Source organism: Chiloscyllium plagiosum, chromosome 1, assembly GCF_004010195.1.
Source record: "Chiloscyllium plagiosum isolate BGI_BamShark_2017 chromosome 1, ASM401019v2, whole genome shotgun sequence".
NCBI lineage: Eukaryota > Metazoa > Chordata > Chondrichthyes > Orectolobiformes > Hemiscylliidae > Chiloscyllium > Chiloscyllium plagiosum.
In genome coordinates, this window is record NC_057710.1 from 94,418,672 (window position 1) to 94,434,773 (window position 16,102).

At 38.5% G+C, this 16,102-nt stretch overlaps 1 protein-coding gene across 4 annotated transcripts in view; it reads left to right on the forward strand.

Annotated features, from left to right (window-relative positions):
- Positions 1–16,102, forward strand: part of atp8a1 (ATPase phospholipid transporting 8A1) — a 354,037-nt gene that overhangs the window by 183,443 nt on the left and 154,492 nt on the right. For all 4 annotated transcript variants that reach the window (XM_043691984.1, XM_043691994.1, XM_043692004.1 and 1 more), the window contains 2 exons: positions 1,782–1,864; positions 7,227–7,276. In XM_043691984.1, coding sequence (XP_043547919.1) covers positions 1,782–1,864; positions 7,227–7,276 — 133 coding nt within the window. The remainder of the gene's footprint in view (positions 1–1,781; positions 1,865–7,226; positions 7,277–16,102) is intronic.

Consider the following 16,102-nt stretch of genomic DNA (forward strand, 5'->3'; position numbering starts at 1 on the left):
GATCAAGGTTACAGTTTACCAGATTTTTAGCTTTTCTTGTTAAAAGGGATTTGGATATAGCCATGAGAAGGAAAAAGAATGCACCACTATTGGGGAAAACAGCTGAGTGGGTTGGATAACTCTTTCAAATTGAACTAAACTTCCTGTAAAGTATATGTTTCAATTCTCTTCTTTTAAATAACCAAAAAGAACTAGATTTTTGGTTTTGTCTTTTCCCCCTTTCCACGCACTTTCCCCCTCAAATATCTTTGTTTTGATCATATTTTTCAACTTAGCTTTCCATAATTTTTGGATTTACTGTTATTTCCACCTGTGTAACATATGTGATCCATGTCATTTTTAAGCAAATAATATTAATCAATTAGTTTTAATTGACTCATGAAGGTCTAGAAGAGAGAAAAAGGCCCTTCTTATGAAGTGTGCGCGCAATGAAGAATGGGAATGCCTTCAGTATAACATTGAATATTTTACTTTCTGCTCCTTTGCCAACTGAGGTTGAACATTTAAAAGGCATCTGGAAGGGTATATGAATAAGAAGGGTTTGGAGGGATATGGGGCAGGTGCTGGCAGATAGGATTAGATTGGGTTGGGATATCTTTGATCCAATAACTTTGAATCAATCGGCATGGACAAGTTGAACCGAAGGATCTGTTTCCGTGCTGTACATCTCTATGACTCTGATTCTATTTAGTAGGTCCAAGATCATTTCATCCAATGTGAAAGCAATTGAATACAGTATATTCACTCTTCCCTCTGTTTTGCAGATAATTTTCTTAAGGTAACAGAGGGTCCCAATGTTTTTTTTACTGTTGGATTATTTACTGTGTTGATATTGAGAATGTGTATTGTTTTCAAGAGGTGTGAATAAAGAACTTTTGGAAACTACTTTGGAATTATATCGCCTTTCCTTTAGTATTGTTGGGTTAAACTCATGGAATTCTCTCCTTAATGGTCCATATACAGCACATGGAATGTAGCAATTCAAGAAGACAACTTAATACCACCTTCTTGAGGGCAATGAGGGATGGGCAGTAAATGGGTATGCCAGCATTCGTAACAAAGGTCACTACATAAATGCATTAGATGTATTCTTATTCAACAATTTGTTGTGCTTCATTCAATTTCTATTCATTAATACACCAAGAATCCAGAAAAAAAACAGAAAATATTCAGCAAGTCAAGCGATGAAACGACTGACAGATCTAACATTTCAGCTCAATCTCTCTGGTTCAGAAGAATATTAACGCACATATTTGAGAAATCAGTAGATGAAGGCTGAAAAATGCAGAGATTTTCTAAAACATTTCAAAATTTCATTGATAAAATTAAACAGTTTTTTTTAAAGAATTGATGTGAGTTCCATGCAATGTTTTGGTCGATTCTTGTTATGAATTCCTTAATTTTGATTCAAAGTATAGTTCAGAATTCTTATTCCATTCAAGATCCCAAGTGAACTGGTCAAGTATTCTGGAGCAGTAGGTTTTTGAAAGATTTGTCCAGTACAGGAAGAGAAATTAAGGAAAAATCTTCAATTAGATTATCTTTCTCACATATTTTACACAAAGGCCCTTCTGTGCCTTTCAAAGGCTATATTTTATGGTTGATAAGACACTGAATCAGTACACACAACTCAATTTAATGTTTTTGGAAACTGAGGAGAATATGTTAACCTACAGTTACGGAACATGGTGCACTTTAAACTGCTGTTACTTTTTATTATTTCATCATTGCTTTCTGACAAAATGACCTGAATAATAGAATTTTATTTTTTTTAAAAACAGATGAAGGAGCATTGGTGAGAGCAGCAAAGCAGTTGGGCTTTGTCTTCAGTGGGCGAACCCCAAATTCAGTTATTATTGAAGCTGTAAGTATCTCAGACATTTGTGTAACAATCTCTTCAGTTTAAACACATTTTCATTAACTGAAAGCAGTTCTCATCTCCTTGAAAGAATCATGTGATTAATTTTAAAAATACACAATAAGGAAAGCCAATATTTCATCATCATTCCTCCTGTTGTAAAATGCCTATATTTTCAATTCCTGTGAAATTTTAGTTCGATCCTTATGGTCTTCCATCAGCTCTGTTCTTTTAAAGAAAAAATTTGATTTTTGGAGAAGCATAACATAAATAGTAAAAGTCATTGGTTCAAAGAAGACAGAGCTCGCTCACCTTTCCTACTGATCTCCTAAATAATCAGAGTAAGATTGTCTGGTATCTACTTAATACGTCATGTGTTCTAAACTGTTACATTCAGTTTTTTGAATGGTGAAGTATGGAGATGCATAATATAGGATAATTACCCATTTATTGCATGTTTAGTCGGTGCATTTGATAGTTCAAGGAAGTCTTTACCTAAAGCTATAATGTGCTTTATTTAAATATATCTTTATCCTAATTATCTGATTTATGTATTAGAATAATTTCCTAATGTTTGTAAATGCTTAACATTGCTTCATCCAGATATCTACAAGAAAAAAATGGGTATCCTGAGTGACCAGGTTCTCGATTGAATGCATAAGTTGCATTTAAGAGTTTTTTGTAAAGTTGGAAGGAGGCATGAAATTGCAGTGTGATGTTGGTAGAAGGGAACTAGTGCAGAAGTTCAAAGAAACTTACACTGTTCAGCCACTATTCTTTCCAGTTTAGTACGTTTTGGCACGGCCGTTTGGGCGCCAAACCTATTTTGGGGCCAGCCCATTTGGCGACGGACGTTTTGGCACTAAGAACATTTCTTTACAGTTTTAAAACTTTTTAAAGTTCTCCCTTTGAATGATGAATTAATGTTTTTATTTTTCAATAAAGTTACAGTTTTAAAACTTTTTAAAGTTCTACCTTTGAATGATGATGAATCGATCAACATTTTTTTCCTAGCGCCAAAACGTCCGTCGCCAAATGGGCTGGTGCTAAATCAGCTGGTGCCCAAACGGCCATGCCAAAACGCCGGCACCTAAACGGCTGCTCCCAATCATCCCATTCCGCATTCTTTCACTTGTATTTACAGAGCAAGAGGAAGTGTTTATGTAGCCAGTGGTTCACATGGACGGCAGTGAGATGTGTCATATGATGTGATCTTGAGCCAGACTCATCTAGCCTCCTGGTAACTGGATAGCTTCTGTCTTCACGTCATTTCAAAATATCACTGAAAAAATCACTCACCTTGGTTAATTTATAATAGGTAGATTAGAGATTAGAAAGCTAAAAGGAATGATGAGAACACAGCATACTGATGAGCAGATAAAAATACTTTCTAATTTACAGTGAACACTAACAATGAACTTGATAAAAGATATTCAGATAAGTTTATAAATTTGAGACTTCTTTCTACTGTCTGTTCAAGCAAGAATGAGACTAAGATATTTAATTTTTTGGAGCAGTGTAGCAAAAGACAGTAGAAAGTCCAGTGCCCAGTTAAAACCATACATTTTGTAAAAGGAGAAATTGAATGTAATATCAGGACAATTTATTAAGTAACAAAAGGTGGGCGGCACGGTGGCACGGTAGCACTGCTGCCTCACAGCGCCGGAGACCCGGGTTCAATTCCCGCCTCAGGCGGCTGACTGTGTGGAGTTTGCACGTTCTCCCCGTGTCTGTGTGGGTTTCCTCCGGGTGCTCCGGTTTCCTCCCACAGTCCAAAGATGTGCAGGTTAGGTGAATTGGCCATGCTAAATTTCCTGTAGTGTTAAGTAAGGGGTAAATGTAGGGGTATGGGTGGGTTGCGCTTCGGCGGGGCGGTGTGGACTTGTTGGGCCGAAGGGCCTGTTTCCACACTGTAAGTAATCTAATCTAACAAAAAAGAACATACTTAACAAAAGAATCAAGTTGATTTCATATTTCAAATGGCTTTTACTTTTCACTGATTCTAATGATCAATGATTCACTGATCTCTATGGGTAAAAACAAGGACTGCAGATGCTGGAAACCAGATTCTAGCTTAGAGTGGTGCTGGAAAAGCAGAGCAGGTCATGCAGCATCCGGGGAGCAGGAAAATTGACGTTTCGGGCAAAAGCCCTTCATCAGGAATAGAGGCTTTTGCCCGAAACGTCGATTTTCCTGCTCCTCGGATGCGGCCTGACCTGCTGTGCTTTTCCAGCACCACTCTAGTCTAATCACTGATCTCTGTGTCATTCCACCAATTACAGCTTGTCAACTGAGAAAGATCTTTTTAATCCTTACCCTCTGTTTCCTATTAGCTAACCAATCCTTTATCAGTGCTAATATGTTATTCCCTACACTATGCATTCTTGTGTAGAACTCTTAGATGTGGTACCTTAACAAATGCCTTTTGGAAGTCCATGTGCATCATATTCACAGGCTCTCCATGATTCCTCAAAAAATTCTAATATATTAGTTAAACACCATTTACTTTTCACAAAACCATACTGACTCTCCCTGATCCTAATAGGATTTTCTAAGTATCCTGTTATAACACTAAAAATGAATTCTGGCAGTTTCTCTGACAAATGTTAAGCTAACAGACCTAAGTAGTTTCCTTTCAGAGTGTAAGGACTTTTGGAAGATCATAACCATCTACTATATGAATCATTTATTAACTCTGCAGAACCCAGAAGTGTGGGCAATCTGGTCCTGAGGACTTACCAGCTTTTAGGCCGATTGGTTTACCCAGCAGCTTTCCCCTGGTGATCGTGATTATTTTTAGCTCCTCCATCTCTTACACTTTTTGAAGTGTATGGACAGTTTTCCAAGTTCGTCACCATGAGGACAGGCACAAATTATCTGTTAATTTCCCCCAACATATCCTTTTTTTTAATCATTTATTAATCATTTCTCGAGGCATTTAATATAGCTTTAGTTACCATTTTCCTATTTAATTAATTGGAGAAATAATTAGCTATCTATTTTAATATTCCTAACTATCTCTCACTCTTATTCCAATTTCTGCTTTTTTTTTTCAAATTTGTTTTCTGGTTTCTGGAATCTAACCAGCCCTCTGACCTATTTCTTTCAATTTGATAAAATCTTCAACTTCCTTATTCCGCCATGCATGATACACCTTTCTCAGAGTTTTCTTCCCCCCAGAGGAATAAACCTGTGCTGACAGTTATTAAATACCTCCTTAAACATAGAACAGCTTTTCTGTCCTGCTTTTCCTCCTAGGTTGCCATTTCACTATGGTCAGCTTGACCTTCATGTCCTCATGGTTAGTTTTATTTAGGTTTGAAACACTGATCTTAGTCAGACATTGCTGCCCTTTGAAGTTAGTGTGACATTTTACAATGTAATGATTGCTTTTGACTAGAGATTCCATTATTATGAAAGTATTTCTTTTAAATTAATTCATGAAATGTAGGCTTTTCTGGCTGAGCCAGCATTAATTATCCATCCAGAATTTCCCTTGAGAAGCTGCTGGTGAGCTGCTGTTCGTCCACTATATTTTATTTGATGAAGATATACCCATAACACTGACAGAGAGGGAGTTCTTGGATTTTGACTCAGAGATGCTGAAGGAATGGTAGTACATTTCCATGTCCAATGGTGAATGACTTGGAAAAGAACTTGCAGTTACCATGTATCTGCTGCCCTTGTCCTTCTGGATGGTAATGGCTATGGGTTTTAAAGGGGCTCCAAGGAAGCTTGGTGAATTTCTGCAGTACATTTTGCAGATGGTACTCATAGCTATACGTTGGTAACAGAGAGGGTGCGTGTTTGTAGATGTATCCTTTATGCAAGCAGCAATGTTATTGATTAACCCTGTCTCACTGAATATTACCAAGTCCATAATAGCCTGGTCTCTCTTTAACCCCAGAAAATACTAGTCTGAGAATTTGACCTGAATACTCTCTCAACTCATATTTTCCAAGCTACCTTTACCAAATTGATAATGTCCAATGTATATGTAAATTACAGATACCCATGATTATTTCAGTACCTTTCTTAGCGCATTTATTTCTATACACTCAGCCATACAGTGTATCTCCTATTAGCTTGTCTACAGATTATAAAAGTCCCAAAAGTTACCTCTTATCATTCCTATTTTGTATCTCTACAAACTCTACATCTTGCCCATTCAAGCTAACGTTTCATTCTCCATCATTCAAATGTCACCTTTAAGTAACAAAACTACCTCACCACATTTTCCAACCTTCCTGTCTTTTTGAAATGTCATATCTTTTAATATTCAGGTCCCTTGCAATCATGTCTCTCTATTGCCTATCAGGTTTTAATATTTATTCCGATCTGTTCTATCAATTCATTGCATTCAGATACAAAAGCTTTAACTCTGTCTTTAAACTATTGTTGCTGTCTCTGGACACATCTGCAAGTGCATTCTTATTTTTGTACATTCTGTCCCTTTCACAATCCAGTTCTCATTCGACAAGTTGCTACCATTCTCAATCATCTCATTGTTTCCCTTTGATATACCACTTCTGTCACGTTGTTGTCACTGCCCACTAAAATGCAGCCAAACACTCAGACTGGATGTGAGAAGGCAAACAAGCCTTTGGAGGTTTGAGTGATAAATTATGACGATGTTGAAGGTGTTATTACAGAACATATTAGAAGAGCTATATTCTGGATCCTTTCTGATGTTGAGCAATCTCTGGTCACCCACACATATGGTAAAAGGCATCTGTGTTCCTGGTGATTTTCCATCTGTTGTGTTGGTGGCAGTTGAATTAGTTTGCAGCCACTGGCACAAATTCAAAAATTTCTTCTGGATGTATGGTAAACTTTCAAGTTCTCCTTAAACCATTGTAAGAAGAGCAGAGGATTTTCTTTATCTGAGCCAGAATTAAAATATAATTCATTGATGATTTATTTCTGGTTTTCAAACCATGCAGGCACAGACAACAGCAGTGTTTGCTTACACAGATTAGTGCATTTCAAGGAACTAGGAAATCCATTCATAATTTAGGTAATCTAACATATTCACACTTGCTGCAATCAAAAGTTTATTACCAATGGGATTATGATTTTCATTAATTTAATTTGTGGCACGTTGTCTCATTGGATGTGTACTGGTACCAAGAGCAATACCACACAATATTATAGATTTTGAATGACAGCTTTGAAAGGAACTGTCTGTTCATTCCAATATTTACTAGAATGACATTGAAATAAAATCAGTGAAAAACACTTAGCTTTTATTTTTGTCATTAACTGAGTCACTGCCTCTATCTGTTTTTTTTTTAAGGTTTGAGATTCAGAGAAAAACACAAATCCATGTGTTTTACTTTGATTTAATAAATCTTTTCTTCTGTTGCAGCTTGGTCAAGAAGAAAAATATGAATTGCTCAACGTACTTGAATTTACAAGGTAATGTTTCCTTAGATAATTGTAAAATTAAACCAGTTGATCTCCTGTTGCATTACACATGCTAATTCAGAGAATATGGTCACTCATACCTGAATCTCTCTTTCTTTGTCGTTGCTGTTTCTCCAGGCTTTCTTCTACTTTCTCTTGAGCAACTAGTTAGTAATAGGGTAGGGGAATGGATCTGGATAGGATACATTTGGTGTGGACTTGTTAGGCCTAATGGCCTTTTTCCACACTGTAGGGATTCTATGAGCTATGAATTCTATGAATGAACTCTCCCAATAATTTTGCATTCTTTGTCTCTATTTTGTGATGTTTTGTTACTCTTACCTTTTCCTTTACAGATGTTCTTTCTCTTTTACTTCACACAGCTCTCTTAATTTTATTTTCTAAATTAAAACTGCACTGAGACATGATTAATCTTGGCCTTTTTATTTTAACAGTGAATGAATAATTAGTCATAAATTTTTACTTGTGCATGACTGAAAATGTAAGTAAAATTAAATGGATGATGTGCATATGCTCGCTCTTTCGGACTACTCTGTGGCTCAAAAGAGTTTAATATTTCATTAAGTACACATCAAAGGTTTCTAATATATATCAGAACATTTAGTGTGTTTCTGTCTCACTCACAATCATATCTATTATATTGAAGCCTTTCACCTACTAAAAACACTCATCCAAGTGCCCACAGTAAAGCTTTTGAAATTTGTCCTTTTTTTCTGAAATATTTGAAAAGTTATTCAACAGAAAGTACTAGAAGGTAAGGGAAAATATCCTATGAGTACAGCTGATTGAACAAACTCTTGGAAAATTGAATGTGCTGCTGCTGTTCCGACTGCACAATCTAAATTCAGCTCAGAATCACATCTCTGGGCAAAAATATCAACTCAAAAGTTCAAGCTTTTGGAAGTTTTCTATCACGCCAAGTTAGGTGGTTAACTGAAGGAACTAAAAAGCATCTGACAAAAGCTATCATGGAAGTTGCTGATTTGTCACAAAAACAGATTTGTTTACATGCATCATTTGGGGATAAGAGCTACCACAATTGTGCAGCCTGTTTTATATGCACCTACAGTCAACTCTTAATGCCCTAAAGTAATTAGAGATAAGCAATAAATACGGCATTACAACTATAAAATGACTGATATCATGTGTAACAATGTTTAGTATTGAGAATAGTGGCACCTATAAGAGTAACAGAAGGTAATGTTGTTAAGTGTGGAGAGGATAATGCTTCATGGGCAGGTATAAGAAGCTTGCATTATTTCAGGGATGATTGGCTAAAGATGAGATATTTAAGTGAACAGTTAGTGTACATATGAGTATATCAGTCTGTTACCTTAACTACAAAAATCATAGACATTCATACATCAAACTTGTTTCCCTGAATACTTGCATTAGAGTAAGGTTAACACAAATTTTATGCTTATTTGCTAGAAGTAACAAAAGACTACTAGAAAGCAAAAGATTTACACTATCGTTGCATTGAATAATATTTTTTGTGACTTCTATTTGCAGTTAATGCAGAACTTTTGAAGTGTGATCACTGCTAAGGACAGAAATTTAGTCCAGGCTTTGTTCACATCAAGGCCATACAAACTAAAGTGAGATCATTACATCTAGCAGAGGTAGTGTGCTGGAAATCAACCCCCACTATTCCCATGGTCATCACAAAAGATTTTCTAAACATAACAATTCTCCTCCAATTTAGCTGTTGTTTTAGATCTAGATTGACAGAAAGCACAGACCAGATTTCTGCACATAACAATTGTTCCAAATAAATAGATTCGAGCTACAGATAAAATGACCATCAACCACATCATACAAGTCTACTATTTTTAGAGTCCTTATGACTCAGTGGTAGACTCCCTACCTTCGTGCCTGGAGTCCCAGGTTAAAATCCCACCTGCTCCAGGATTGTGTTATATCATCTCTGAATGGATTGATTAAAATATATATACAATGATACAAGTTAAAACTCTAACAGTTATAAAACTCCCCCTGTACACACAAACAAACAGATACAGAAATAAACATTGTGATAAGAGTGGAAGGACAACAGGAAAGGCAGTTCAGTGATCCCTGTGCACAAGGTTCACTGAGACGACATTTTGGCTTGCTAGAACTTGCTGCTCCTTGATCTCTCTTTAGGTCATTTCCCTTGCTTGGACGATGTACAGATGGCTGGTTCACAACTTACAAAGCCTCTGAATTATTAGTTGAAAGTGACAACTTACGGTAGCTGGTGAGAGAACATAAATTTCTTCAGGCTTCAGGCATTTTATTTTTACAACAAGGATAAAGAACAGCCCTCCCCTTTACAGAGATCTGAAGGTTTTGACCCTCACATTCACATCCACAAGCTGTTCAGCTAGCTGGGAGCCAATCACACTGTTCCTTTTTTTTTCTTTTTTTCACACACACTGATCCAGCTCCCTCAAGAGCCAGCTCTCAGAGGGAATAGGATGTCTGACACTCCAGTTTTTTTTTTCTTTCTTACCTCCACACTACCGCCTAACTGCGGTAGTACTTATTTTTTCCCCAGTATCCATGGTGTGTGTGTGCGCAGGTGAGAGACACAAGGTGTGCGAATCTTTATTCAATTCCCACCACCAAGAAGAAAGGAAACACCAGTGACAAGCAGTGCCCTACACAAAAGGCAATGCTGTGTGATCAAACAGTGAAGCGGAGGGCAGGGATTAAATCAAAATAGAGTTGGAGGGGGAAATAATGCACTCCACTCCCTGCGGCGCCCACCTCTCCCTGAACAACTCCAGGGTGTTGGTAGAGACCGCGTGCTCCTTCTCCAAGTACACCCAGGCCCTAACGTAACTGCGGAAGAGAGGCAGGCAGTCGGCCCTAACGACCCCCTCCACGGCCTGCTGCCTGGACTTGTTTATGGCCAGTTTGCCCAGGCCCAGGTGCAGACCCACGAGGAGGTCTTCAGACCTGCCCTCCCTCCTCCATACCGGGTGCCGGATGATCAGGAGCGTGGGACTGAAGTGCAACCAAAAGCAGAGGAGGAGATTTTTAAGAAAATAAAAAAGGGAGTGCAAACGCCCACACCCAATATACACGTGGTCCACGGACTCCACAGCGCCTCAGAACAAGCAGTTGGGCTGGGAGTCCGTGAACCACCGCAATCTGCAGTTGCAGGGGACCGCTGCGTGCAATCACACTGTTCCTAGCAGATAGAGGACCTTTGCTATTGGTTTGTGGAATGATTTATTCATTCAGTCTGCATGTGGGTGGGATGGAGAAGCAATGTTTGCTATCTTCTGGTCTGAAGGACAATGTTAGGGCTCTGCGGAGTGTTATCAAATAGAGTGCAGGTACACAGTTCCTTGAAAGTGGTATCACAGGTAGACAGTGTGGTGAAGAAGACATTTGGCATGCTTGCCTTCATCGATTAGAGCATTGAGTACAGGAGTTGGGATGTCATGTTATTGCTGTACAAGACATTGGTAAGGCCACATTTGGAGTACTGTGTACAATTCTGGTCACCCTACAATAGAAGTGATGCTATTAAACTGGAAAGACTGTGAAAAATATTTACAAGGATGTTCCTGAGACTAGAAGGTTGGAGTTACAAGGAGAGGTTAGATAGGCTTGGACGTTTTTCCTTGGAGTGTCGGTGGCTAAGGCATGACCTTAAAGAAGTTAACAAAATCATGAGGGGCATAGATGAGGTGAATAGGAGAAAGGAGGTCCAAAACTAGAGGGCATTGGTTTAAGATGAGAGGAGGAAGATTTAAAAGGGACCTGACGGGCAACTTTTCCAAACAGGGTGGTGCATAAATGGAGCGTATTGCCAGAGGAACTGATAGAGACGGGTACAATTACAATGTTAAAAAGGCATTTGGACAGGTACATGGATAGGAAACGTTTAAAGGGATATGGGCCAAACACAGGCAAATAGAACTAGTTCAGTATCAGAAAGTTGGGTGGCTTGGATGAGTTGGGCTGAAGGGCTGGCCTGTTTCTATGCTGTATGACTCGAGTCACCATGACATGCTCTTTTCCATCTTATTGCTAACTTGTAAATCCAATCTGATCTCACCCTCTGTGGTGAAATTCAGTTTTGTTAATTGGCTTTTCATGCAGTACCTAATCAAATGTTTTCTTAAAATCCATGTAAACAAAGTCCAATGCTTTTCCTCCTTCACGCTTCCCTTTTACAAATATGTCCCTCCAATGTCTTGGTGATTTTTTTTCTAACACCTCATTCACCACTAACCTGTTGTTAAACTGATAAATTCGCAGGATGAGGGCGTAGCTGGCTGGGCCAGCATTAATGCCCATCCTTATTTGCACAGAGGCCAGTTAAGAGTCAACCACATTGCTGTGGGTCTGGAGTCACATGTAGGCCAGATCAGTTAAAGATATTCCTTAAAGAACATTAGTGTACCAGATGGGTATTTTCAACAATCAACAATGGTCATCACGAGATTCTCAATTCCAGATTTTTATTGAATTCAAATTCCACCATCCACATGGCAGGATTCAAACCCAGGAGCCTAATACATTACCTGGGCCACTGGATTAACAATGCTGGATTCTAGGAATGTCCTTGCACTCTGCCTTATCGCATTTGCTGCTCTGCAATATACTGGCACTTCCTAACCATCTATTAGATTGGAAGATTGTGACCAGGTTTTCCACCATATTCATCCCACTTCCTTCAGGAATTTAGATTTCAAACCAGCTGGCTCAGGTGACCGATACACTCTCAAAGCCAGTTTTTTCAGTACATCTGTTCTATCCATGTATACACCATTCGGTACCAGTTACATCTCAATGTCCACATTGTTAGCATCCACTTGATCAATAAACACAAATAGAAGTCTGTCATTCAGTATTCGAGCCTTGCCCTGTGGCTCTGAGCATATTTTTGCCTCTAATAAGGCCTATTCCTCTCTTACTGTCTGTGTACTGTTTACACACTGGCAAAAGATCTTTAGGTTCTCACTTATCGAAAGTGACATTCAATTCTCCTCTTCTTTCTTCTTCCGCACTTCCGCCCTTAGCTGAAGGTATTTGACCAGGTTCATGATTGAGGAATTTACATGATGTTAATACCTTCAGTTTAATTTCATCAGATTTTCTAAAAGCCTCATCATCCAAGGGGTCCCAGTGATTGGCTGGTCCAATCAAATAAATATTCTTTTGGCTGTTGTAAAAGGCAAAATATAGGCCATGTTCAATCACGTGGTATTTTGCAAAACCCAAAACAAAATATCTGCTGGTAATATGATTCTTTGATCAGGCAGCAGTTGTTGACTAATCATGTGTGCACTAATAGCTACATTAGCAACCAATTTAAAATAATTATACCATTAATCATTTGCACTTGCTGGAATGACGTACATTTATAATGTGCCAGCAAAGGGAATATGTTCATACCTTGCACCTTTTCTGAATTACCCAGCAACTTTGGAACTTACAGATGTCAGTTGCTTTTTCCATTTAATGTATTGGCCAATCAATCAATTCATCAACTAGTCAGCACCCTTGTCCCATCACTGCTACCTAAGGATAACTCTTTTAATGAAATACCCTGCCATTGCAGTCTTTAAATCAGTTTTGTTTTCCTAATTTTGACCATTTTCAATTTGAACAACAACTTTGCATATGGAGCATCTATCAAATGTGTATTCAGAGTTTAGGTACACCATGTGGTGAGGCTTACAACTGTCCATTGGAACATTAATCTTTTTGACATTTACACAGAACTGTTTAAACAGTTTATGATATTTGCTGGGTTATTGCTGTATAGATACTCTGTTCTGGTAATGAACTCCATCATTTACTCAGGATTTAATTAAGATTAATGTGTCCTTTTCACATCCTTTTTGAACACAGGCTCTGCATTGGGGACAGCCCATTTAAGGTTGGGATGAGAAAAGTTTCTTCACTCAGAGGGTGGTGAATCTCTGGAATTTTCTAGCGCAAGAGTTGTGCGAGTTCAGTCATTGAGGATATTCAAGACAGAATTGGTAGATTTCTAGACACTATTGATATCAAGGGATATGGAGATAATGGGTCCGAATGGCATGCTAGTTGATAAGAAGCCATAATCTGTTGAATAACAGAGTAGGCTTTATAAGGTGAATGGCTTACTCTTGCTTCTATTTCCTGTGTTCCAATGAGTCTGTTTCGAAACCTCAACTTCCCATGGGTACCATAGGACCGAGGATTCTATGCAGTCTTGGTGCAACTATGAGTGAAACACTAAGAGCCAAAATTGATCCCACATTGAAAGCTAGTCAGCAAATTTACATTGGCTTTGTTTGGAGGCAGAGGGAACAGAAAATCTGACTGGCTTACTGAGGCTATTTCAAAGAACATTTAGGAGTGAGTCTGGAGTTCCATGCAGGCCAGACCAGGTAATGGAAGTAGATTTCCTTCCCCAAAGGACATGAATGAACCAGGTGTGATTTTGCTTTTCAACAATTGAGAATTATTACTGGGCTCTACTGGATTAGCCTTAGTTCACATTTTACCATTCACCATGTTGGAATTTGAACCCATGTCCACAGAACTTTCACCTGGCCACTGGATTATCAGTCCATTGACACTACCACAATGCCACTGCCTCCTCCCAATGGTGCTTTGGCTGCAGCACTGGTTCCAGGAGCTTATAGTTCCAAAAACAAATCTCTGGATTGTCCTGTATGCCCATTGTTCCTTGCTGAGATGATGGGGCATTAAATGCATGTAGATCTGATGTTGCACTGGGCAACACTGTCATGGTCATGTCCTGGTCACGGCCTTTTAATTTTTTTCTGATCCTCCAGCTGCTCCAAATCCTTTACAAATAGAGATTTGATGCTGCTGCCATATAGTTGAATTCACAGGCTCTGTTGTTTAAACTTAGCTTCTTTTATTGAAAATGTGATGTGGATATTTTATAAGTCTCAAGTATATGAGAACGTTTTGTTGGTCCTGCCATACAGTGTGTTTAATTCTTATATCTAGCAAAGAAACTGCGAGTCAAGTCTTAATAATAAACAATATTTATTTATTTACCACAGTTAATACTATAACAACAAAATACACCATAAACTAACAATTTATACCATAAATCTTTATCAACTACCTTATGCTTTAACTTAACTCTGGATGATCGTCTACCACCAGACTAGATCTTGGCCTTGATCCATGTGGCGACGATCGGGTAGTTGACTTCTCCCAGTGACCCCTAGGGTGTCTTCTCTTCACAGTGGTTACTGCCCCTGAGAGTGGTGTTATGGTGTTCTTATACTTAGTTGTTCAAACCCTTTTGGGAGGGTCTGTAGTGTCCTCCATTAGATCGATCAGGGCTTTGTCATCCTGATCAATCAGACCCAAACAGGTGTTGACATATCGATGGCAGGGTGGCCCTTGGGCATCCATTTCTGGAGCTGTTAGGTTCACATAGGTCAGGTAGTCCTCTCCAAATAAGACTGTGAGGTGCCCCTGTGTCTGGTGAATAACTCAAGGTTCCAATCATCCTGGGGATGGCATTCAGGTTGATTCTATTCAATTTAAATTTGAATGTATATTGTATTGTCTGCAGCTGCTGGGTCAATTACATACTGTCTGGATTCTGCAGCATGTTGATTAGCACGGTCACTTTGGTCGAGGCTTGTCTCAATTTCCCAGCCTGCCTCATTTATTGTCCGTTTTTCCTAAATCCATCAGCCAGTCCAGCCACAGTTCTTAGGGTAGAAATATTTACCAGGTATGTGGACTAAATTAGATACAAATTTCAATAGGACAATTGCAGGTGATGATTAGCTTTAAACAATGATTTGCTATTTACTATATCTAGTTGAAACTTTACGTATCTCGCATCTCTCTCCCTCTTCTCCAGCCTGTCCTGCTGTACATCTGAGGTTGAGTCGTCCCATGGTGTAATACTTCCTCACATTCCTGTTATAAGTATGAAGACTAAGAGCATAAAGTTTTTACTATGGCTTTGGTTTCCAGGCCTGTAGTTAGCTTCTGTCTTTCTCAGTAAATGCTTCCAGCATTTGGAGATAACCATGCTGCACTACCTTGTTTACAGCTGATGGTTTCAGAATAGTAATATGGCAATTGAAAGCATTGTTTCTTCCAGATATCAAGTTGTTCAGGCTGCATTGTCTGTAGGGTCAAAACTAAGAGGAAGCAAATACAAGGATTAAAGTCCTTGCTTCTCTAATCTTACATGAATAAAGTAATAACTGTTGCAAATATCCATCGTGAATCACAAAAGTTTAGTGTGGAGGTGCAGCAAGTGATTAGGAAAGCTAACAGAATGTTATAATTTCTTTCAAGGGGAATTGAACACAGAAAAAGAGAGGTTGTGCTTCAGTCTTACAAGGCATTAGTAGGATCACATCTGGAGGAAAGTATACAGAACTGGTCACCTTGTTTAAGGAAGGAAATGCATGCATTGGAAACAGTTCAGAGAAAGTTTACCCAAATAATATATGGAATGGGAGGGTCATGTTATGAGGAGAGCTTGGACTGACGAGGCTTATATCCGGCAGAGTTTAGAAAAATGAAAGTGATTTGATTGAAACAAAGAATATCCTGAAGGCTCTTGATGTGTGGAAATGGAAAGAATGTTTCTTACTGGGAGAATCTAAAACTAATGTTCACTGTTTACACATAAGGCTTCTCCCGTATATAACCAAGATTAGGAGAAGTCTTTTCTCTGTCAGTTGTGAACCTTCAGAACTCTCTTCCTAAAGATGGTGGAAGCAGAGTCTTTGAATATTTTAAGGGAGAGCTACATAGATTCTTAATAAACAAAAGTTATCAGAGCTAGACAGAAATGTCATTGTGGGATAAACT